The sequence below is a fragment of the Cebus imitator genome, unplaced genomic scaffold (assembly GCF_001604975.1).
Source record: "Cebus imitator isolate Cc_AM_T3 unplaced genomic scaffold, Cebus_imitator-1.0 Scaffold145, whole genome shotgun sequence".
Lineage (NCBI taxonomy): Eukaryota > Metazoa > Chordata > Mammalia > Primates > Cebidae > Cebus > Cebus imitator.
In genome coordinates, this window is record NW_016107460.1 from 7,883,989 (window position 1) to 7,909,175 (window position 25,187).

Below are 25,187 nucleotides of genomic sequence, written 5' to 3' on the forward strand. Positions count from 1 at the left end.
CCAAACTTGCAAGTAATTGACTCAGGATTCTGAGTGCAGCCATGGGGGGCCTGGACTTACCCCTGGTCCCACAGGCGAGTCCTGCAGGGCAGCGAGACCTCGAGGTGCTGGTGCTGGCGGGCCTGGGAGGAAGCACAGGGGAGCAGGAGAGGGGCCATCAGCCTGTGCGGAGGCGATGCCCCCGCACCCCCACGCAGTCAGGCCTCCACAGGCTTCAACACCTTGTCTGTAATGGGGTGGCCAGTGGTTACCGCTCAGGCACAACAGCAGCAAGGGTACTGTCTAGAGCCATGGTGTGCCCAGCACCCAGGAGAGGGGGCACAGCCGGCCTCACCCTGGAGGTGTGCGCCCTTGTTCTTTCTGGGTCAGGAGGTCTCAGTATGGGCGCTTGGAGCTCCCTAATGCGCTTTTCCTCACTTGTCATCTCTACATCCTCCCTGCCCTGAAGAGCTGGGGTCTGAGGTCGCCCCAGTCTTGTAGCTCCCTGACTCAGGCTGTCTTGTGAACTTCGAAGCTCCTAGGCAGACGCTGCCACCGGGCCCTCGGCCTTGTGAACGTGCACTCAGCACAAGCTGTTCACCCAGGTCCTGCTGAGGATTCTCCATGAGGGCCCGGTCACACTGGGAGCCCACCCGGGGGAGGCACGGCCAGCTCAGGGACTAAGAACAGCCTTTGCCCTTTATGAGGCCACAGCTGCCTCCCCAGCATCCAGGACTGCCCACAGAGCCAGCAGCGTCCTCCCCAGGCCCACTGCCCCTGCCCAGCCCTGCCTCCGCCCAGGTGGCATCTGTGCTGCTTCTGCAGCCCCACCCCAGGCCACATGGACACCTCAGGGCCCAGCAGCCCCAGGGCTCTCAGCCCCTGCACCTCATCAGGAGGAAGCCCTCGCACCACTAGAGTCTCTGAAACCCACCAGGTTCCTGCCACAGCGGCACTGGGACATCCGCGGCCACTTGTCTCTCATGGTCATTTCACACACACTGCCATCTGCCTTCATCCGCCATGACCACCCAGCCAGACCCCAAGCCCATCCTGACAGGGCCACCCCTACCCACTCAGAGGTCAGGGTGTAAGCCCCATGCACTGAGTGCACTGGGCCACCTGGCTGGCTTCCCTGAGGCCCACAGCCCTGGCCTCCAGCCCCACGTCCTGTCCCCGCCTGGCTCATGACAGCCTCCTTCATGGCGACAGGACTCTCCACTGCAGCAGACACCTCCCCTCCCCATGGGACTTCCAGGATAACCCAGACCTCCGGAGAAATCAGGCTTCCCGCATGGCCCTGTCCCACCTCCCGTCACCCCCATGTGGCCCACATCCTAGGCCCGGCTGCTCGCCTTGGCTCTCCTTCCCTCTCCTGTGGCTTCTGATGCTATGAGGTCAGGCAAACGAATCCCCACATGTCCTGGAATCCTGACTTCCTCAAGCACACAGCACAGGCCGTGCTCGTGGGACCTATGGCCCAAGCACACAGCACAGAGGCCTGTGACATCAAACACTGGGCCCTGGACAGAGACTGCCCAGCCACTTCCTGTTCTGCTCTGAATCCCAACAAAACAAAAACAACAAGGAAAAAGCTGTCTACAGAGGAGAAACCAAATCCAGGAAGCGCCACCCTAACGCCGGAGCTGTGCGACCACCAGAGCCCATCCCCACCCACGCCTCTCCCAGCAGCTTCCCAAACCCATTCGAGGAGGTACTGCCCCAGCTGTGAGATCCAGTGGAGACCCTGCTAAGGGCCTGTGGGTGGGGATGGGGGTACAGGAAAGCAGTGGGGGCCAGGCAAGAGGGAGCCCCCAACCCTCAGAGGATCCAACTGCCCACCCCGGTAGGCACAGCTCTAGTCCAACCACCTCCTGGGCAGTGCCCACTTGGCCCACGCAGCTCCTCTGTAACCAGCTACAGTAACATGGCTCCAAGAAGCCCAAAGACTCTGGTCAGAGGAGCCTGCCGTTCTATAAATGAGCTCCCGCTCGGAGGAAGTCAGCAAATGATCTAGCAAGCTCTGCTTCCCTGGGAAAATATCATCTCACTAAAAGCAAAATGCAGATGAGGGTTCTGCAGGGGCCGAGCTGTCCTGAAAGCCAGGTGCCTCTCCCCAGATTCCCCAAGCGCCTCTTACAGTCCATTTCAGAGCTCCGTGCAGCAACCCCTCCCCCCTCCTCCCGAAACAGCCGAAAGATGAAACAGCAGAGCGGCAAGTGTAGCTCCACTCTGTTCCTCCGTAAATGGGAACTCTGAAAACTCCGCAGGCTGATTTTGATAATGAGGACAAACTGCAGGAAATGGTTCCATTTTCTTCTGTGGAGAGAGCGGGCACTCAGGGGCCAGACCTCTACTCCTGTGCCATCCTCTAGGGGAGGAAAGCCAGGATGGAAAGTTAAACCTTCGAAGCACATCTGAACTTCCTGCACGCACTTTATTTCCCCATCATCTCAAATGTATGCACAGTGTGGGCAGTTTTTTCAAGTAACTCTTTATATCATGACTTATGCAATTTTTTCTTCCAGGAGAGTAAAACTACCTAAAAGGCCTTTGGTGACCATTTAAAAAGACACCTGGTGGGAAGCCCAGGCCCTCAGGGCCAAAAACACAGATCCCTCTGGTGAAGCACAGCAGGAAGACATCCGCCACAGCCAGGAAATAACTTGGTTTTGAATCTCTTTGTTTTAATGTTCAATGTGGTCGTGGGATAAGGAGCTTCCCAAACTATACCCATAGTCCTACCTGGAAGACAGCGTGGCCGCCAGCGGGCACCCACTGTACTCCAGCCCCAGGAGTCTCCCAAAAGCCACAGTGGAGTATGGGACGCCTGACTTCTGCCACATGCCAGGACTCGGCTGACCAGCACCTGAGCCAGCTACTGAACCTGGAGCAGCAGGCGTGTGCATAGGACGCAGGCGGGAACGGCTGCGGTGGGCAGAGGGACGAGTACCAGGCCTTCTGGGACAGCATTGTGACAACAGCGAACATCACCAGATGCCACCCAGGTGCTCCTGCAAACAGAAGCTACCGTAGCAGAACCCACAGCTGCTGCGAGGGCCAGAGGAGCAACGGGAAGGCAGGAGGCCGGCGGCCTGTGCTGACCTGAGCAGGTTAATCTGCGTAGCCATGAAGGGGGGCCTAGGACAGAACAACGCAGGGGTCTCTCCAAACCACAGCACTCCAGATCAGGGGTGCCTGCCTGACAACTGCCGTCTCCCCGAAGGTGCTCCCCCAACCCCTGAAACAAGCCCTGTCCCCAAGGGTCTTTGTTTCTAGACAGCTTATGTGAATGTCTCCTTTCTGTCTTTAAAAATCTCTCCTTTGCACCAAGCCCCGGCTGCACATGCAGTGTGACCTGCACACGCAGCTCGGCTACAATCTCCTGCTAGTCCCCAGGCAACTCTGCCACGGAGAGCCCATGCCCACGGCCCATTTCAGGTTGACAACATTAGAGAGAAAAATGAAAGAAACCCACCCATGTAAGCAGGTATGCTGGCAAATCCACGGTAACCACACCTACTCGACGTGCCTCTAGGAAGCATGTATTTGTTCATTACCTGCATAACTTAAAGTAAACTAAATTTTAGTTTAACGGCCATTCTAAGATATCCCTTCAGGTCCCCGCTGGAGCCTGAAGTAGTAACAGGGTCAGCACAGAACCGAAAGCCAAGACCTCCACAGCCAGCCCAGGAGCAGCTCCTTCTCCCAACACAGAGCCGCTCCATGCACACCCCTGCGGCAGAGGCCTGGGCTCCCTCACTGGGAGGTGGAGTCAGCGTCTGGCCGAACCACCACGGAATCCCAGTTTCAGGGAAATAACCTGGATTAAGAAGAAGAGCACAGAGCCTGGCCAACGTGAGAAAACCCCATCTCTACTAAAAGTAAAAAAATTAGCTGGGCATACTGGTGGGTGCCTGTAATCCCAGATGCTCAGGAGGCTGAGGCAGGAGAATCGCTTGAGCCCGGGAGGCAGAGGTCGCAGTGAGTCGAGATCTCGCCACTGTACTTCAGCATGGGCAAAAAGAGTGAGACTCCGTCTCAAAAAAAAAAAAAAAGCAGCACAGAGACTCAGCTTTTCCACGGCTGCTCTGAGAAGTTTGGGGCCAGTGGGCCCTCAGACGGGGTTGCCAGCACACACCTCCTGCCCAGAGTCAGGTCTGAGAAGAGCAGGAAGAGACTAGGTCACTTACGACACCAGAGCCAACTGCAATCCAGAACTGCTCCACATGGCTTGCTACAGACAAAGGGAAACTGACTTCCCACCGAGGGAGGTTCCTCCACCTGTCAAGATTCCTTCTCCCTGACGCTCTAGCACTCTCTAGTCAGTCTCCACTTGCTGAAAGCCACGGTCAACAAAATCGCCCAAGTGTCTACTTTTCTGTCAACGTAGCTTCAAGAAACTCAAAAGCTTTGTACTCAACAACAGTGCAGGCCTCAGGAGGCAAGGCAGGGCCTGTGCTCCGACCTCAGCCCCGGTGGCCACACATCCCACCTGGTCACACAGAGCGCCTTCACACTGCCTCCGCACTCGCCTGGAGGGGGGCCTGCAAGAGGAGGCAACGCGCACATTCCACACTCAGAGAGAGGGACACGCCATCGGGCCCACAGCTCTCAGACAGCACTGTGGGTCAGTCAAATGGCAAAAGTTGTACAGTGAACAAATAATGCTCAAACATGCTCACAGGGACAAGACCCCCGAATTCCTCCTTCCTCCATCCCCAGGGAGAGCATTCTATATACAGGGCAGAGAACAGAAAAGCACACAGTTACCCAGAGTGCTAATACCATTAAAACTACAGCCCCAAACAGAGGCAGGAGCTCTCCAGCCAAGCCCATGGCCGCCAGCCACAACACTGCCCCCAAGGAAGGGTACTGGGCTCTGCTTCTCAATGCACTTGGGGCAGGAGACAACAGCGATGAGGAGGCAGCCTCCCCGCAGGCAACCCTCTTACTTCCAGCGTCACCGCACCAGACAGATTAAAAGTACTGGCTGGACGTGGTAGCTCATGCCTATAGTCCCAGCACTCTGGGAGGCCAAGGTAGGAGGACTGTTTGAGTTCAGAAGTTGGAGACTAGCCTGGGAAACATGGCAAAATCCCATCTCTACAAAAAGAAAAAAAAAAATAGCCAGGTGTAGTGGCATGCACCTGTAGTCCCAGTTACATGGGAGGCTGAGGTGGGAGGCTTGCTTGGGCCTGGAAGGTGGAGGCTGCGGTGAGCCGTGACTATGCCACTGCACTTCAGCCTGGGCAACAGAGTGAGATCTTCTCTCAAGAAAATAAAAAGTACTGACTACACGAGGGGCCCCAGGCTGCCGGGCTGCATGTCCATTCCTGACACAGGGTTTCACTGAGCAGCTATTTTCAATATGCATGCTACACTGCCATTTAAAAAGTGAAATAGAAGCAAGGAGAAAGGAAGGACGTATTTTACCACCTTTATTTTCCCTCGTCCATGGATTCATTTATCCAACAAACATTTTATCAGACGCCTGCGCTATGACAGGACCTGAGAAAGAAATGAAGATAAGGAAACAGCTCAGCGGAGGACGGGGCTGTGGTCTCCACTGAGATGTCTTCCTAGGCTGGAGGGAGCAGGGGCCTCTTGAGACATCAGGAAACATGCATGGGGGCTGACAGTGTCCCTTGTGGCCTGACTGCCCCAGCAGGAGCTGGGTGGGGCTCCCTGCCCTGGAACGCGCCTGTCCTCCTGGGCCTAGCTGTGCTGCCAGCCCACCACGGAGCACGCGGGGGTCAGCAGGAGCTGGATGAGGGGCCCTAACAGAGGAAAACACTCAATTTCGCTGAGCAATTGCCCCACTGAGCAAAGCTTCCCGAGTTTAACTATAGGGTCAGCAATTCTGCAGGACAGAGAAGTCCTGGGGGGGGGAATGGGGGCGGCATAAAGAGGCTGTTGCTTAGCAACTCATGGTGGCTAGCAGAAGGCAGGGACGCGTTGGGCTATGGGGGTAGAGTGTGGCCCTGTTATGAACGGGGGTAAACAGATGGCCCCGAAAGGCAGGGGAAAGGAACGGCCATCGCTGGTAAAGGCGCAGTCTCTGGGGTTTGAAGAAGGGTTGTAAACAGCAGCTTCCTACCATCAGACCGTGAACATACAGGGTAAGTCCGTATTCACTCACACTCTAGACAGTAAGAATTCACATGGCAAAACCACCTGAAGGACCTTTATTCCTATTTGTGGGTAAAAAGTCATTCTTCCTAAGAGTTTGAAAACCTAAGCAGAGATCAAGGAACAACCGGATGACAAGTGAGCACAGGGCCGTGTGCCGCAGGAGTCCAGGCCGCAGCAGCCTGGGACAGGAGCTGGTTCATCAGGCCCGAGCCGAGTGGGGGGTTCCGGGACTCGTCAGAGCCCTGAGCTTCGGGGTACCTCCAGGGTCAGTTTCAGAGCATCACCTCCCTCGTCAAAGCCTTGCTCTGACCCACTTTCCCACTAACTCTCCAGCAAAATGCACCGTTACCACCTGCACACGAGCTTCCATTCCTTGGCTAGAGGGTGGCCAAAAAGCTGTTCTGTGGCCTTAGACTCTCCCCTACTACCTCGTAATTGACTGAACCACCCTCACCCAGGGCAAGGAGCTGCTGCCTGTGGGGGAATATGTTCCAGACCAGCTACCAGCACAGCAGGTGCGACCTGGGCAGGAATCTAACTCCACGTGTCCAGGGAAACCACGGCTACATGTCTGCAGTGACCCTTCTACATGGCTGTTTCAGATCTATTAAGCAAACAAACCAAAATCCTGACACCACCGGAAGGACATTCAAAAGCAAAATATGGCTCAGGGAAATTTCAAGTTACAAAAAATAAAGACGGGGTGCCCTCTAGCGGCTCAATGCACACTCTTTCCTGGTAAGTGATGAATGAACCTTTGCTCCCTTGCAATGTCACAGAGAAAATAAAAAGGATTATTCATAACCAAGAGCCAAAGTACCTCACTTAAAGTGACAGCCGCATATCATTAAGATCTCCAAAGGAACCATATAAGTTGGTGAAATACTGAAGTATGAAAAGTTTCCATCATAAGTTAAACACCAGTGGATATTTAAAAGTCCCTTATATTGGGTTTTGAGAGGCAATGTCTTCTGATGCTTGGAACCTGGGCTGAAGGCAATCATTTAACGGGATGTGAATGCAGCCATAAATCCAAATTAAATAAACCCAATGAAATCAGGGTCCATCCAGGTAGATTTGCTGGTCCCCAAACAGTGACTGAGAAGTAGATTATGCTGCTACAGCTCATTTGCACCACCGTTCAACTCCTGGTCCTTCCAGTAACCAAGGCACACTCCTCTCCGCCAAGGGTATGACAGTAAATCTTCTGGTGAGGAACTCAAAGCATGTATTCCCAACAGCTCTGCATCTTAAGAAGTCAATCTAGGCCAGGTGTGGTGGATCACACCTGTAATCCCAGCACTTTGGGAGGCCAAGGTGGGTGAATCACCTAAGGTCGGGAGTTCAAGACCAGCCTAGCCAACACGGTGAAAACCCCATCTTTACTAAAAATAAAAAATTAGCCAGGGGTGGTGGGCACCTGTAATCCCAGCTACCCAGGAGGCTGAGGCATGAGAATTGCTTGAACCCAGGAGGCGGAGGTTGCTGTGAGCCAAGATTGCACCACTGCACTCCAGCCTGGGGGACAGAGTGAGATTGTCTCAAAAAAACAAAACTCAAGCACCTGCTGGTGTGCCCTACACATAGGAAGATGACACCCTCAGCCAGCCATCCAGAAAGGCGCCTGTTGCAGCAACCACGGATAAATCCCAGGCCCAGGAGCAAGCGCCCCTGTGGGATCCCTCCCTGGGGGGCCTCCCTCCCCAAACCTTGAAGGCTCTCACTCCAGCCCAAGTACGTCTGGCTTCCTGCAGTCACTCCTCCCTGGGTCCAGCTTCCTGCCCAGAGGCCACACAGCAGGTTTCTGGAGGACAGGCTGCTTCTCAGCTGTCTTCGTCCTTCTCAAACGACAGAAAGTGTGGCAGGAACTAATCAAGTCTATGCATTCACTGACGGCAAAATCCAAGAAACGCTGGGCAAGGCTGGAATGCAAGCGCAGCCAAAGCGGCAGTGGCAGGGAAAGACCCAGGCCGGGTCGGGTCGGAGACCAGAAGCCCCAACCCTGGGCAGCCACTGCCTGCCAGTTTCACCCCTCTAAACCCATACTCTCCTCAGAGAGTTTTTCCTTTAGGGAATCACCCTCCCAGCCCTTAACCATACTGTCAGGGGTGGGCCCAACCCCCACACCAAGAAGGGTGTATGACCAAGACTGACCGTCCCCACCCCATCCCGATCAGGTGTTACACGGAAAAGCAGGGGACACATGAGATGGATGGGGCTCCATGAGGACTCCTGCTAGAACAACTGAGTCAATCAGGGCCTTTCTGTTGGGATTCCTAAGCCCCGGATTACCTGGAAGCAGCTCTACGAGGAAAGAAGCCAACACTGAAGAAAGGAGAGCTTAAAGGGGAGGGGTGGGGCATGGGGGAGAGGCACGAACAGATGGTGTCTTAATGGCATCCTTTGAGTGCCGGGATCCAGCCATGCCTCACATCAGCTCTACCTCGGGGCTTTTCTGACACGTAAGCCAATACATTCTCTCTTGTGGAAGCTATTTTGAGTCAGGTTTCTATCCCTTGTATACAAAAGGGTTTTGATTAATTCGTTTACTCTACAAATATGTCCTGAATGTTTTACTATGGCCCAGGACTCAACAGGCAATGTAAAGATGAATAAAACAGTCCCCACTGTGCGCTGCCTCAACGACAAGAGTCTCCAGTGCACGGCAAATGAATGCCCCAAGTATCTGCACCTCTTTAACTTCAAGGCATGAGTCAGTTCCCAGTCCCCTTGTGACTGGAAGGCCATGTGGCTACTTCTAACCAGGGAGGAGGAGAAGTGACATGTGCCATTTCTGGGCCAGAGTGTAACCGATGGTACAAGATCCTCCCAAGGCCTCACCTTCCTGCTGGCGCAGCCCAGCAATATTCAAGACGGCAACCACCCTCTGCGACCAGGATGATCAGAGCCACCACCAACTGCAACGCATACGCAGTGAGGGTGAGAAATATTTTTATTTTAAGCTCTCAAGATTTGGAGATTATTTGTTACCATAGCAAATTCGACTAATACCCTCTAAGAACAGTGGCAGGGAAGGAAGGAATCAGACAATACACAAGAATATAAAATAAACAGTGGCACGCGCAAAGGGCTGCAGGGTGCTGAAAACAAAGCTCTGCCATGAACGCGACCTTTCTGCGGGCTTTACAGGTGAGTACAGGTTTCCATAAGAGAAAGCAAGAAAAGTTGAACAGGTGCCTTTTTAAATGTGGAATATTTCAAGACATTTTCCAACTGTAGGTAAAAAGGAAATAAAAATGGAACTCAACAATGTAGGAAATAGCACTCCAACTCAAAACCTACGAAATGGGGTCAAAGACATACTTGGAAGCAAACTGCAGAATCTTAAATGATTTTATTATTAGAGACGAGCAAATAAGCTAAGAATTCTGCTTTTTAAAAGAAAATAAAGATAAAATATAAAATTAAGATTAAAGAAAAAATTCATAACTTAAAAGCAAGAAAACCAATATGTAAAAGTAACAGCTGATTCTTTGACGAGACTAATGAAATATACAAACCTCTCATAAGCCTGACCGAAAAAGGAAGAATCCTCCCAAGATAGAAAGAGAAGGAAGAAATCTAATCACAGGCGCATACTGAAAGTTTAAATTGGTTACAAACTTTATCTCAGCATCCTTGTAAACTAAAGGAAATTGGCCATTTTTCAAGAGGATGTGTATCCCAAAAGTTAACACAAGATGAGGTGGAAAACATAAACAGACCAAGAACCATGAAAAGAAATGTAATTGGTTGTCAAAAATCCCTTCAATGGTTTCACAGCGAAGTTTTATCGGACCTTCAAGAAACAGGTCTTGCCTTTTGTTTAAACTACTTTAAAGCACAGAAAAAGATGGACAGCTTCCTCCCGATTATGATATGACCAAAAGGAAAGCTACAGGACAGGGGTCTGCAAACTATGGCCCACGGGCTGATTCAGCTCGCAATCTGTATGTATCAATAAAGTTTTACTAGAACACGGCCACGTTCATTCATTAACATACAACCTATATATACCAGTGGAGATGAGCAGCTGTGACAGAGACCATTTGGCCCACTAAGCCTAAAATATTTACTATTTGGCCTTTACAGAAAAAGTGTGCTAACCTCTTCTATAATTGAGCCTCAATTATAGAAACAGAAATCCCAAACACAAGTTAATCACATCAAGATGGACATAAGTGTAAAACTCCCCACAAGTCATTCTCTCTTACTTTTTAATACTTTTTTAGAACAGTTTTTTAGGTTCTCAGCAGTACTGAGCAGAAGGCATGGAGTGTTCCCACAGTGCCCTGTCCCCACACACAGCTCCCCTCACTAACATCCCACAGCAGATGGCACATGAGTCTTCTTGCCACCTAATGTATTTGGTAGTTTGTTTATTGTCTGTTGTTAAAGCTCCGCTGGGACAGGGGCCTAGCCAAGTACCTGGCACATCAGACTCCCACAAGCCTTTGCTGAATGGAGGCAGGAAGGAGAAAAGGAGAACCACCTGCCCCATCTGATTCATATACACTAAGTGCCTGCAGAATGGCTAACAGAAAATGGTAGAAGCAAAGCCAATGCTGAGCTTTCTGTGCCTGCTGAGAACCTACTTTCCTGGATGCAGTCATGGCCAGCTGTGTATGTGTGTGCTTGTGGGGTTTTTTTTTAAGAGGCAAAGTCTAATTCTGATGCACAGCTAGAGTACAGTGATGCAATCATAGCTCACTGCAGCCTCGAACTCCTGGGTTCAAGCAATCCTCCTGCCTCAGCCTCCCAAGTAACTGAGACTATAGGTACATGCTACCACACCCAGCTATTGCCTAAATTTTTTTTTTTTTTTTTTTTGAGACGGAGTCTCGCTCTGTCACCCAGGCTGGAGTGCAGTGGCACAATCTCGGCTCACTGCAACCTCCGCCTCCCAGGTTCAAGAAATTCTCGTGCCTCAGCCTCCCGAGTAGCTGGGACTACAGGCTGGTGCCACCACGCCAGACTAATTTTTGTGTTTTTAGTAGAGATGGGGTTTCACCGTGTTAGCCAGGATGGTCTCGATCTCCTGACCTTGTGATCCACCCCCTCAGCCTCCCAAAATGCTGGGACTACACGCATGAGCCACTGCGCCTGGCCTGAAATTTTTTATAGAGTAGGGGTCTTGCTATGTTGCCCAAGCTGGTCTCTAACTCTTGGCCTCAAGCAATCCTCTCACGTCAGCCTTCCAAAGTGATTATAGGCGTGAGCCATTGTGCCCAGCCAAGGACAACTGTTTTTACCCATCAAAGACTCTGAGGTCCAGAGGAGCTCCATGGAGATGCCCTGCTGTTGCTTCTGCCCTGGTGGCTACCTTGCTCCAGTAAGATTTTGGGCCTGTGTTAATTGAACCAGTAGTTGAAAGGGGTACATACATGTAGTCACTTCCCTCAATGCTGCCAATTAGAAGAATAGCAACGGGCTGGGTGCAGGGGCTCATGTCTGTAATCCCAGCACTTTTGGAAGGCCAAGGCGGACGGATAACCTGAGGTTGGGAGTTCAAGACCAGCCTGACCAACATGGAAAAACCCTGTCTCTACTAAAAAGACAAAATTTGCTGGGCATGGTGGCACACAGCTGTTATCCCAGCTACTCAGGAGGCTGAGGCAGGCTTAAACCTGGAAGCAGACGTTGCAGTGAGCCGAGACAGTGCAACAGCACTCCAGCCCAGGCAACAAGAGCAAAACTCCATCTTAAAAAAAAAAAAAAAAAAAAGGAATGGCAATGGCAGTAGCATGAGGACAATGGCAATCGCTGGGTATCTGCTCCATGCCAGGCAGCCCTGAGCACCTGGACGTATCTTTACTCGTTTCATCCTCTCCACAATCCTTTGCTATCCTTTGCCCATTTTTCTGTTGTTGATCTGCTTCTTATTGATTTGGAGGAGCTCTTTCTGTAATCTTTCTTTCTAATCTTCTCATCTTACTTCCTTCATTAATTTTTAATAGTCATGTGTATTGCAAGTATCTTTCAGTCTGAGGTCTGTCTACTAACTTTGTTTATAGAGTCTTTTTCACACGAAAGTTTTATATTTTAATATGATCATATTTCTCAGTCTTCTTTTTTTCTTTTATGCTTTGTCTATCTTGCTTAAGAAGGCCTTCCTAACCCTAAAGGCCGTAAAAATATTCTCCAATGTCTTTTTCTAAGATTTCTCAAGTTTATTTTTCATACTTAGGTATTTAATCCATCCCATTTTACCACTGAGGAAACAAGGACAGAGACATTAAGTAACTGCTCTAACATTCACTTAGTAAGCATGCATTCACAAGCAATACACACAATTGCTTTGAAAGTTACTTAAATGGTAGCACATTGTTCATTTCCTTTCAGAATCTGTGTGCATTCAACATACCGTTGTGAAGGTTTATCCACCATGGTATGTACAGATCTACTTCATTCATTTAACTGGCGCAGATCATTTCATTGTCCAAATAACTGAGTTTATGCATTCCCTGCCTGGGAAGCAGGCAGACTGTTTTCAAATGTTAACTTAGAAGCTGCGGTGATGCCGGGCCTACCCATGTCTCCTTGTACATATGAACTGGTTGTTCACTTTAACAGGCGTCTGAAAATGGCATTTCTGAGTTGTAGGGTATTAACTAAACATTACAAAATCACTCTTCAAAGTGGCTGTACATATCACATTCTTCCCACAGTGGTAAGAGTTCTGCTTTAACCACATCCTCATTAACCTTCACACTATTAGACAGCTAGATTTCTCCAGCATGAGGGGAATAAAACGATTTCTCATTTTGTTTTGCATTTCTCCGACTACCAGCAATACTGAGCACTTTTTCATAGGTTTATGGTTATTGGTTATTCTGGTTTATTCTCTATAAATTTCCTCTTCATATGACGACAACGTTAATGATGGCCCAGCAATGGCTGAGCATTGCCCATTTTTCTTTCCTGCTATTTCTTATTGATTTGGAGGACCTCTTTCTATAATCTTTCTTCTTTTTAATCTTCTAATTCTAACATTTCTGAATTTTTGGTTTTCAGGCCATCTGGAATTTATTATTGAATATGACATGAAATTAGAGCTGAATTTCATATTTTGTATACAGGCCAATGATCACACCACACCGTTTACTGACTGGTACTCCTTGCAGTAAGTGGAGTAACTGCTGCCACCCCAGAGCTACCCACAGCCTAATCCCAGAACCTATCCATATGTCAAATGCAAAGGGACTAAAGTGCTCATCAGCTGACCCTGAGATGCAGGGATGACCCTGGATTTTCCAAATGGGCTCAATGCACTCACAACAGTCTTTGTAAGTGAAAGGCAGGGAGGCAAGAGGGTCAGAGCTGAGTGAGTCTGGAAAGTCCTGCATGGCCGCCTCTGAAGGTGGAAGAAGGAGTCAAGGGACGCAGGTGGCCTCTAGCAGGTGGAAAAGGCGAGGAAATGGATTTTCCCCTGGAGCCTCCAGAAGGAGCACGGCCCCACTGAGCTCTTGACTGAAGCCTGTGGGACCCACTTGGGACCTCTGACCTCCAGAATTTTAGGATAATAAGCTCCTGGTGTTTAATGTCACTAAGTTTGGGGTAATTTGTTGTAGCAGCAATCAGAAACTAATATATTCCTTCTCTGCAAGTTGTCACATACCATACTTTATATTTTGTCCCATTATCTGTTTACCTCTGTCTGCATCAATGTGATACTTGTTCTAGAAATTAGAACATTATGGTAAGTCTAAAAACTAAGAAAGGTGAAGCCTCCCTCCTTCTTCAAAATTGCCTTGGCTCTTCTTGACTACATATTTTTTAATTAAAAAATAAACAACCCCAGCATTTTAGAAGGCCAAGGCAGGAGGACTGCCTGAGGCCAGGAGTTCAAGACCAGCCTACAACATAGTAAGACCTCATTTCTAAAAAAAAAAAAAAAAAACACTTAGCCGGGAATGGTGGCGCTGCCTGTAGTCCCAGCTACTCAGGAAGCTGGGGCAGGTGGGTGGCTTGAGCTCAGGAGTTCAAGGCTACAGTGAGCTGTGATCATGTCAGGCACTCCAGCCAGAGCAAAGAAATGAGAATTTATCTCTAAAAACAAAACAAAACAAAACAGAAACCCTGGAATACACATTGTAAAAGAAAATAAATGCAGTACATGGGAGCAATACACACCAGGCAGAGAGCATGAGCCAAGACTCAAAAGTGCAGAAAACACACAGCGTGGTGAGTGAATCCCAGGTAGCACACGCAGCTAGAAAACGCTTCCAAACCACCAGATGATCAGCCCGGAGGGCGGATGATTTCAGCAGCTGAGAAACCATTAACAGCAGTCCAGGACTTCTACCTCTGGCCAAGAAGAGTCACAGTGATCAGACTGACCCTCTCATCTACAACACATTTTCTTTTCAACACAAAATATGTAAAACAGTGGTTTTCAACACAGCGGACTCCAGGCAACAAAGGAGAGTGATCCTGAGGGATGGAAACAGAAAAGGGGAGGCCTCCCTGCCTCCAGCTTACTGTGTTCAGTGAGTTTGCACAGACAGGATGAGCGGCACAGAGAGAGAATACCGGCCGTTTACAGAGGGCCCCACCCTCGCATTCAGTAGAGTGCAGATCAGGAAACTTGTAAGGCGGAAAGAGAAAGAACCACCAGAAAGGATTACAGGGAACAGGGCCTGGGGTTCACAGGGCAGGCAGTCACAGTGCCATTCCCTCCAGCCACCTGGTAATCCTCAATCTTCATGGGACGCCGGGCAGAGCCCTCAGACGGCACCTGTCATCTCAGTGGGGAATAATCAGCCCTAGAAGAAATGCTGATCTGATCCCTAACTAATCTTAAGAGCAAGACCCAAAAGGATCTAACAATTTTCAAAACTTAAGGCTATTTATCAGACACAAAAATATTCAGTATCCAATAAGAGAAAATTCTCACTATCTGGAGTCCGTTAAAAGTTATCAGACATCCAAAGAGGCAGGAAAATACAACCCCAATCAGGACAATAATCTATCAATCAAAACTGATCCTGAACCAACAAAGATATTAGAATTAGCAAACCAGGATATTAAAGTAGCTATAACTGTATTTCCTAAGTTCAAAAAGCCAGAGGAAACACTGAGCATGTTAAGTCAAGACACATAAAACAAGCCCAAACACAACTTCCTGAGATGAAAACGAGAATACCTGAGATGAAAATATACTGAATGAGATAAATGGCAGATCAGACACTCAACAAGCAAAGAGCTTGAAGCGAAGTTGAGGGTACGGCAATAGGAACTATCTAAAATGAAACACACAGAGAAGAAAGGTTATAAATAAAAGTGAACAGAGTATCAGTGACCTGTGAGACAACTTCTCGCAGCCGGATAAACATGTAATTGGGGCCTCTGAATCAGAGGATGAGAGGAAGACAGAAGAAATATGTGAAGAAATAATGACCAAAATGTTTCCAAATGTGATGAAAACTATAAATCTAGAGATCTAACAGGCTCAAGGAACCGCAGGCAAAAAAATCAGTTAAAGAACACTTCTGGGAAAGTAGAGGCAGTGGCGGGCTGGTTTTAAAATCTCCCCCAAACACCTCATGAAAACAGGGCAACCAGGAACGTAAAGCCCGCACAGCGTCCACGACTGAGCCAGCCCAAAAGCCAGACACCAGGATCAGCCCATCAGAGTTTACAACTCACTTGATTAGAAGATCTTCAAACAAAACTAGCTGCCCATTTCCAGTACGAGAACTACATCTTTACTTACTTACTTATTTTGAGACAAAGTCTCACTCTTTTGCCCAGGGTGGGGTACAGCGGCTCACTGCAGCCTCAAACTCCCAGGCTAGCGGCACAATCACGGCTCACCGCAGCCTCAAACTCCCAGGCTCAAGCAGTCATCTCGCCTCAGCCTCCCAAGTAGCGGGACCTAAAGGCGCACACCACCGCGCACAGCTCATTTGTTTTATTTTTAGTAGAGATGGGGTCTTGCTATGTTGCCCAGGCTGCTCTTAAACTCCTGAACTCAAGTGATCCTCTCGCCTCAGCCTTCTAAAGTGCTAGGATTACAGGCGTGAGCCACCATGCCTGGCCTATATCAAATTTAAACACAAGAAAATTTCTTTCCAGTCAAGGTAGTCATATTTTTTCCCCTGAAAGCTAGCTAGCTATATACGTTCATTCTCTGTTCAGCCATTTCTACAGCAATGGGCAAATTATGTAGACTATGTATTACTATTATACTTTTAAGTAACTTAATCAAAAATCAGAGTACAGAGCAGATCCATGAATTCACCCAACTTTGGACTGAAAATACTTTTTTAAAAATGGATGGTTGTGTCTGCACCGAACATGTACAGACTCTTTTTTCTTGTCATTATTCCCTAAACAGTACAACAATTTACATAGCATTTGCACTGTATTAGGTATTGTAAGTCATCTAAAGATGATTTAAAGTACATGGGAGGATGTGCGTAGGTTACATGCAAATACCACACCAGTTTATATAAGGGACTTGAGCATCTGAAGCCAGTCCCCCACGGATACCGAGGGATAGCTCTAATCATGTTTATATTTAATTAAAAAATATACCCAATTCATAATCTAAGGTCCTCTTTTCTTTGTAATTTTGTTTCTTAGAGGTTGATATGTATTTTATTTTTAAGATTAACTCTATGTCAAAGAGTGTACATCAAACAAGGAAAGATACGAGATGTAAGCAGGCAATGGGTTGCTTTAAATGACCCTTTATTATGACCCTTTGCTTAGTATATCAAAATTATGTGTCCTATGCCTTGAATGCATTCAGTTTCATCAAATAAAACTGGAAATGTATTCTAATCCGACTGACAGAAAATGCATGCATGCCTACCAGCCACCACCACAAGGAATGCTAGTACTAGGGGTGCTGTACATTTCAGTGCCGTTCGTATAAGATGGGATTATTAATATACACACTGGTGGTAGACAGAAATCCTGAGAACAAGCTGGTAGGCACAAAATTCAAACACTGAAAACACAAAACAATTAATACCATCAAATGCACCACCTCTATGAAAAGAAGGAAAATACTGAATGACGTAGTTTGTCCCAAAGAAATCAACTCTTAAGTTTTGATACCAGAATATTCTTAGACCGCTCAGGAAATCCTGACAGACGGTGTTGACTATGTATTACTATTGTACTTCTAAGTAACTTCATCAAAAATCAGAGTACAGAGTAGACCCTTGGGTTCTGTCTCCATGAATTCAACAAGCCTTGGGCTGAAAATATTTTTTTTTTAATGGATGGTTGTGGCTGCACTAAACATATACAGACTCTTTTTTTCTTGTTATTCCCTAAACCGTACAGCAATTTACATAGCATTTGCACGGTATCAGATATCTCAGAAAAGCATCAACTTCATCAAATTCATCAACTTAGAAATGCACGTGCTGCTTCCAGCAATTGTAAAATCAAATTCAACAAGCCCAGTTCCCATAAATCAGAATCTCAATGCACAGAGAAAACCTCTCCCGAGTGACAGAAGCGCCAGCAGCTTTGCACCAGAAGTCGGGGCCACCGCTGAGCACAGAAGCAAGTGCTCCCTGAACACCTGGGCATCACCAGCTGGAGGCTGGAGGAACACAAAGCTCCCTCCACAAGCTTGTACACTTGTTCACTCCCTATCTTGCCATCTGGAACAAGCAGAGTCATCACCTGTGACTAGGAATCCGAGAACTTTAACTCTAAGCCAGAGCTCCAGGTGCCTAGAGCCAAGGCCCCACACCCATTTAGGTGGACTACTCCAGCCCTCCCTGATTCCTTCCGCCCCTCACTTCACTATAGGTGGAATTCTCAACCAGAACATGCTGCAGTCCAAGGGCTCTGAGCACAGCGTACTGCCTCAGCAGAAGCAGCTGGGCTGAGAGCCAGCAAGAACTCTTTACCCACCTACCCATGTGGACTTGCTGCCACCCACAGGGCAGGGGCTCTGCCTCTGCTGGCAGCCCTTGCTGCTTGCAGCCAATTGCGACCCCCTTTCTTAAAGCCACAGACTCAGGTCACAGACTCCTAACTTTCGGGAATTGCTTCAAGGTGAACAGACAGATGGCTACTTGAACAGCGCAAACTCAAAGTGGCCATCCTTGGCTCTTGACCACCCTCTAATTCTCGGGTCCCACATTTGCAGGGCACCCATGTGACATGTACTTTTAAGTGCTTAGTTGGGGAGCTGTCAAGTAACTAAGCTGACACCAGGCTGAAGCAGGTGACAAGCTTCTGGACCACAATTCATCACTGTCCAATTCTACACCTTTGTGTTAAGCAAAAGCCCAAAAAACAGATTCGATTAAAGCAATCTATGGCAATGATCTTACAAATGTGATGATTACCATACTGAACTAAGCATCTTTCCCTGGTAACAGATGGAAGTGCTGCCTGCCGTGTGCCTGGGGAGTCAGTTCTCTGGAAACACTTACTGGAAGGGCACATGGGTGGTTTCCCGGCAAGTCGCCGCTCCGCCTTGGGGCCGCTGACAGGCTCCACGGGTGCGTCCAGGTGTTCTTCTGAGCCCAGCGAGAACTGGAACCGGATTGTACCCGACTCCACCTGCTTCACCTGCAATGGAGCACAACAGCAGTGATGGCCACGCCCTTCATCGGCACTCCGGTCACAACAATCCAACCAGGAACAGCACACTCGGTCCTAAAACAAAGCCTACGTGAAAGCAGAGGCCACTGAAGAAGCCACATGTTCTTAGATTATACTCAAGTAGTTTCTGAGCAAAAAGCAACTGACTGTGGCACTAAAAGCCCTGCAGGCCATATTATCATGGAATGACCCTTACCCAAGTAGAAATCACAGTCTCTCCTGAGTTGGGAATGTTTTCATTAACCTATGTGAGACTGACATCTTTATTCTGGGTTATGGCTCTATGGGTTTTGGCACGTGCACAGACTCACATAACCAGCACCACACTCAGGGTGCAAGCCAGCCCCATCTCCCCGCCGAGTGCTCCTTTGCACTGCCCCTCTGCAGCCACGGCTCACCCCTGCCTAACCCTAGTGATCTATGACTGCTTCCCAGCACTGTCATTTGAACCTCATTCCAACTGATGAGATTCATCCCAGTTGTGGCAAATACATCAAACTTTTTTTATTACTGAGTGGTATTCTATTGTACGGAGGTATCACGGTTATTTATCCATTCAGTCACTCATGAACATTTAAGTTGTTTCTGGTTTGGGCGATTATAAATGGAGCTTGCTACAAACACATGTGTCCAGATTTTTGTGTGAACACAGGTTTCATTTCTCCAAGGGCAGGACTGCTGGGTCATATGGTCTATTTAATTTAATAAGGCACTTCCAAACTTTATTTCTGGACTCTCTTTCTGTTCCATTAATCTACGTGCCAATTCCTTGATACTAATTATATTAGTGTGGGGTATAGTAAGTGTTTAAACTGTGTATTATGACTCCTCCAACTTTACTGTTCTTTTTCAAAACTATTTTGACTCTTTTAATTCCTTTAACTTTCCATGTAAATTTCAAAATCTGCTTGCCTATACTCCTGCTGGGATTTTGATTGAAACTGCATAAAATCTATAGATCAATCTTGGGCAGAACTGACAGCTTTACTATGTTGAGTTTTCCAAGACATATACATGTTATGTCTCTCCAATTAGTTAGGTCTTCCTTGATTTCACCCAACAATAACCACAATGACAGCTAGCAAAACGACAGTTTTATCGCTGGCAGCATACGGATCCCATACCTATTTTGTCAGATTTATTTCATGGAGGGCAGGGCTTTATAAGTAATACTGTTTCTGTATTTTGCTTTCAATTTATCAGTGCTAGTATAGAGAAATAGGACTGATTTTTCATGTTGACTTCCTGTGTCATCTTGCAGTCTCACTAAACTCACTCATTTTTTGCAGATTCCTCAGAATCTTTGACATACACAATCATGTTTTCTGCAAAAAAGGACGGTTTTGTTTCTTCCTTCCAGTGTGTATGTCTTTTGTTTTCTTGACTTACAGCACTGACTATACCTTCCAAAGCACTGCTGACCATGAGGCTGAATGCGAAGAGGGGACATCCTTCACTTGTTCCTAATCTTAGGGGAAAGCAATCAATCTTCAGCATTAAGTATGATGTTAACTAAAGAGTTTTTGTAGATACCACGGATCATGCTGACGAAATTTTCTTTTATTGCTAGTTTGCTCAGAGTTTTTATCATGAACTGATGCTGAGTATTGTCAAATGCTTTTTCAACATCAATTGCCAGGATCATATGGTTTCCTTCTTTAGGCTGTTACTATAGTGAATTACATCTATTGATTTCCAAATCGAAAACAAATTTGCATTCTTGGGATAAAGCTCCACTTGGTTAGTGTATATTATTCTTTTTTGCAAATCACGGGACTCAATTTGCCAATATTTTGTCAAGTAGTTTGCACCTATGTTTATGAGGGATATGGGTCCGCATTTCTGTTTTCTTGTGGCTATTAATATCTTTTTCTGGTTTTGGTATCAGGGTAATGCTGGCTTCATTTCATGAGTTGGGAATTGCTCCCATCTGCTTTCTGAAATAGATGGTATAAAAGTGGTATAATTTCTGCTTTAAATGTTTAGTAGAATTCATAGTTAACAGGCCTAAATATTTCTTTTTCAAAAGTTTTTAAACTATGAATTCCATTTATACAAAGTTATAGGACTACTCAGTTTATCTACTTCATCTTGGCTGAGTTTTGGCAGCATGGGGTTTAATATTCATTCATCCATTTCGCCTAAATTGTCAAATTTATGTGCAGAGAATTGTCTGTAGTAGTTCCTCCTTATCCTTTTAATACCTGTGAGGTCTGGACTGATATTTCCTCTTTCATTCTTAATATTAGTCATCTCCATCCTCCTTTCTTTTTCAGTCTGGCTAGAAGTTCATCAATTTACTGATATTTTCAAACAGGTTTTAGTTTCATTGGGTTTTTGCTATTTTTTAATTTTTAATCTATTATTTTTGTTTGCAGTTCCATTGGTGTCTGCTATTACTGACTTTCCAATTGCTCTGGGTTTATTTTACTCTTCTTTTTCTAGTTGCTAAAAGTAAAGATTAGATCGCTGAATTAAGATCTTTTTTTCTGTTCTAATATAAGCATCTAACGCTAAGCATATTTGAGTTGCAACCTACAAATTTTGATATGTTGTATTTCCATGTTTGTTAAGTTCAAAATATCTTCTATTTTCCCTTGAGGCTTACTCTTTAATTCGTGGATTGCTTACATATTGTTTAATTTCCAAGTGGTTGAAAATGTTTATTATATTTGTTATTGATTTCTAGTTCAATTCCATTATAATCTGAGAATACATCTTGTATAATCTCAATTCTCTTAAAATTAAAGTCTGTTTTATGGCCAAGGATATTGTCTATCTTGATGAATCTTCCATGTGCACTTGTAAAGAACGTGTATTCTGCTGTTGTTGGGTAGAGTGTTCTACAAATATCATTCCGATCCAGTCAGTCAATGATGATGTTCAGTCCTATACCACTGGTGATTATCTAGCTAGTTGCTCTTCATTTACTTAGAGAGGATGTTGAAGTCTCCAACTATAATTGTGGATTTGTCCATTTCTCCTTTCAGTTCAACCGGTTTTTGCTTCATGTCTTTTGAAGCTCCGTTAGATGCAAACAATTTTAGGATTGTTATGTCTTGGTGACTGACCCTTTTACCATGTGTATTATCTCTCTTAATTCCTGGAAATTTCCTTTATTCTGAAATCTAGTTGGTCTGATGGTGTCTGATAATAATATAGCCACTCCAGTTCTCTTTTAATTAGTGTTTGAACAGAATATTTTCCATTCTTTTAATTTACATTGTATTTAAAGTATATTTCTTCTAGATAGTATATAGTTGGACTTTGTTTTTCATTAAGCCTGACAGTATCTTTTACATTGGTGATGTCTACACTATTTATCCTTAATGTAATTACAAGAATACCTCAAAGATACTGCAGGTTCAGTTCCAAACCACTGCAATGAAGCAAGTCACTTGAATTTTTTTGGTTTCCCAGTACATTTAACAGTTATGTTTACACTATAGTGTAGTCAAAGTGTGTAATAGCATTACGTCTAAAAAAAAAAAAAAAAGGGACTGTACTTATCTTAATTTAAAAATACTTTATTGCTGGCCAGGCACAGTGACTCACATCTGTAATCCCAGCTCTTTAAGAGGCAGGTGGATCACTTGAGGTCAGGAGTTCAAGACCAGCCCAGCCAACATGGTAAAACCCCATTCTCTACTAAAAGTACAAAACTTAGCTAGGTGTGGTGGCGAGCACTTGTAATCCCACCTACTTGGGAGGCTGAGGCAGAAAAATCACTTGAACCTGGGAGATGGAGCTGCAGTGAGCCAAGATTGCACCACTGCACTCTCACCTGGGTTATAGAGCAGAACTTCATTTAAAAAAAAAAAAAAACTTTTTTGCCAAAAAATACTAACCATTGTTAGTACTTTTTATACATTTATGCACCCGGCCAGCAATAACTGTGCCATTATAGGTATGGTGACTCAACTCAAGCCTATAATCCCAACACTCTAGGAGGCCAGGCGGGGAGGATCCCTTGAACCCAGGAGCTCAAGATCATCCTGGGCAACATAGCAAAGACCTCAACTCTACAAAAATCAAAATTTAGCCAGGCATAGTGACACACGCCTGTAGTCCTAGCTACTTAGGATGCTGAGGTGTGAGGATGGCTTGAGCCCAGGAGTTCAAGGCTCTAGTGAGCTATGATCGTGCCACTGTACTCCACCCTAGAGCAACAGAGTGAGACCTTGTCTTAAAAAAAAAAAAAAAAAAGCAAAGCTAAGGATCATCTGAGCCTTCTAGGACATTGTAATGTTTTTGCTGGTGGAGGGTTGTGCCTTGATATTGATGGCTGCTGCCTCATCAGAGTAGCGGTTGCTGAAGGGTTGGGGTGGCTGCAGCACTTTCATAAAACAAGACAACAATGCAAGTTTGCTCTATCAAGTAACTCTTCCTGTCACAAAGGAGTTCCCTGTATCATGCGATGCTGTTTGACAGCATTTTACCATAGACAGAACTTTCAAAATTATAGTCAATCTTCTCAAACCTTGCCATTGCTTTATCAACTAAGCTTAGGTAATTTTCTAAATATTATGCCTTTATACCTTTAAAATTTCACCAGATATTGTTTTTTGTTTTGTTTTCGAGAAAGAGTCTTGCTCTGCTGCCCAGGCTGGAGTACAGTGGCACAATCCTGGCTCAATGCAACCTCCACCTCCTGGGTTCAAGTGATTCTCCTGCCTCAGCCTCCCAAGTAGCTAGGATTACAGGCATGCAGCCACCACACCCAGGTAATTTTAGCATTTTAATAGAGATGGGATTTCACCATGTTGGCCAGGCTGGTCTTGAAATCTTGACCTCAGGTGATCCACCCTCCTCAGCCTCCCAAAGTGCTGGGATTACAAGCCCACTGCACCCAGCCACGCTGTTACAGTTTTTGCTTCAACCATCCAATATATTTTAAAAAAGAAGAGGAGAGTATCATATTTACCATTTCTGTTGTTCTTTCCTCATTCTTGATGTTCCAAATTTCGATCTGGTAACACTTCCTCTCTGTCTGAAGAAATTCTTTTAGCAATTCTTTAAGCAAATTATCTGCTCTTACTTTTAGTTCATCTGAGATGTCCTCATTTCACACTTTTTTTTTAGACTGGATGCAGAATTCTGAGTTCCAAGGTCTTTCTGTTAGCACTTTAAAAATCTCCCACTTTCCTTCTGGTCAGCTGGTTTCTGATAAGGTATCCAGTCATTCAAATTATTATTTCTCTGTAAGTAATGCGTCATTTTTCTATAGCTCTTTTTAATAATTTTATTCTTTGTCTTTAGTTTTCAGCAGTTTGTGTATGATTTATCTGAGTGTGGATTTCCTCACATTTATCCCCGGGGTTCACTGACCTTGGATCTGCAGGTTTACGTCTTTTGCCAAATTGGGGAAGTTTTCAGTCATTATTTTTTAAGTACTTTTTTCTGCACCATAGTCTCCTCTACCAGGACTGGGTGCTAGTCTTTTTGGTAGGGACCTACAGGTCAACACTGAGGCTTTGCCCCTTGTCTTCCAATCATTTTCCTCTCTGTTGCGCAGGGTGAATAAATTTCTGTTGGTTTATCTTCAAGTTCACTGACTCTTCTGTCACCTCCAGTCTGCTGTTAGGCCATCTAGTGATTTTTTATTTTAGTTATTTTATTTTTCAGTTCTAAAATTTTCATTTACTTCTTCCCATTTATTTCCAGGATGTTTGTTCTTATTTACTAGCGCATCTTTATTACGACTGCTTTAAATTCTCTGATAATTCTAACATTTGTATCATCTCAGTGTTGGTGTCTGTTAACTGTTTCTCCACAAGCTGAACTTTGCAGGTTCTTTGTATGACAATTAACTTTAGAGTGTATCATAGACACTTTGAACATTACATTATAAAACTCTGAGTCTCACTTAAATCCTATGAAGAATGCTGGTATTTTTATTTAGGTAGGAATTGACTCAATTGCGTTCAGGACAGTTTCTGATCAATATCCTGTGGGCTGTGGTTTCGATGTCAGTTTCATTTTCAAAACCTGTGCAGGGTTCTTCAGATTTCTCCTGCATGTGCTCCATCCAGCAGGCAGCTCTGAAACTGGGAAGTTGTCAATCCCACAGTGTCAAAGTCTTTGGTATCTGTTTAGGGTCAGACCTACACACGGGCAGTTTTGGGGTGAACCTGGGGTTTTGTAAACAACCTTACAGGACCACCTCCCCAGCTCCTCCCTCAGTGATCTCTCTAGTTTTTGCAAGTAAACCCCCCCTTCACTCTCCAACCAGCTCTACTGTGCTGTTTGCCCCCCGCAACTGTGCCTGAATCCAAGGCCAAGCAGTAAGAACACAGGGTGCTTTAAAGATGGGCAGGAAATGTACAAAAGAGCTAAAATTCTCATCTGTCATTATAAGAATTCAGTATATAATGTCTGAAATTGTAAATTAAGAAACAGCAGTAAAAGGCTATTATTTAGAAAACAAAGGTAAAGACCATAAGTCACAGTTAAGAGTTGAAAGTGGCTGTCTTTGGAGATATCAATTTCTAAAA

General features: G+C 46.1%; 1 protein-coding gene across 17 annotated transcripts in view; it reads right to left on the bottom strand.

Moving 5' to 3' along the window:
* Positions 1-25,187, bottom strand: part of NPHP4 (nephrocystin 4) — a 138,001-nt gene that overhangs the window by 42,950 nt on the left and 69,864 nt on the right. For all 17 annotated transcript variants that reach the window (XM_037743541.1, XM_037743547.1, XM_037743540.1 and 14 more), the window contains 2 exons: positions 18,522-18,660; positions 61-122 (listed from right to left, as the gene is read on the bottom strand). In XM_037743541.1, coding sequence (XP_037599469.1) covers positions 61-122; positions 18,522-18,660 — 201 coding nt within the window. The remainder of the gene's footprint in view (positions 1-60; positions 123-18,521; positions 18,661-25,187) is intronic.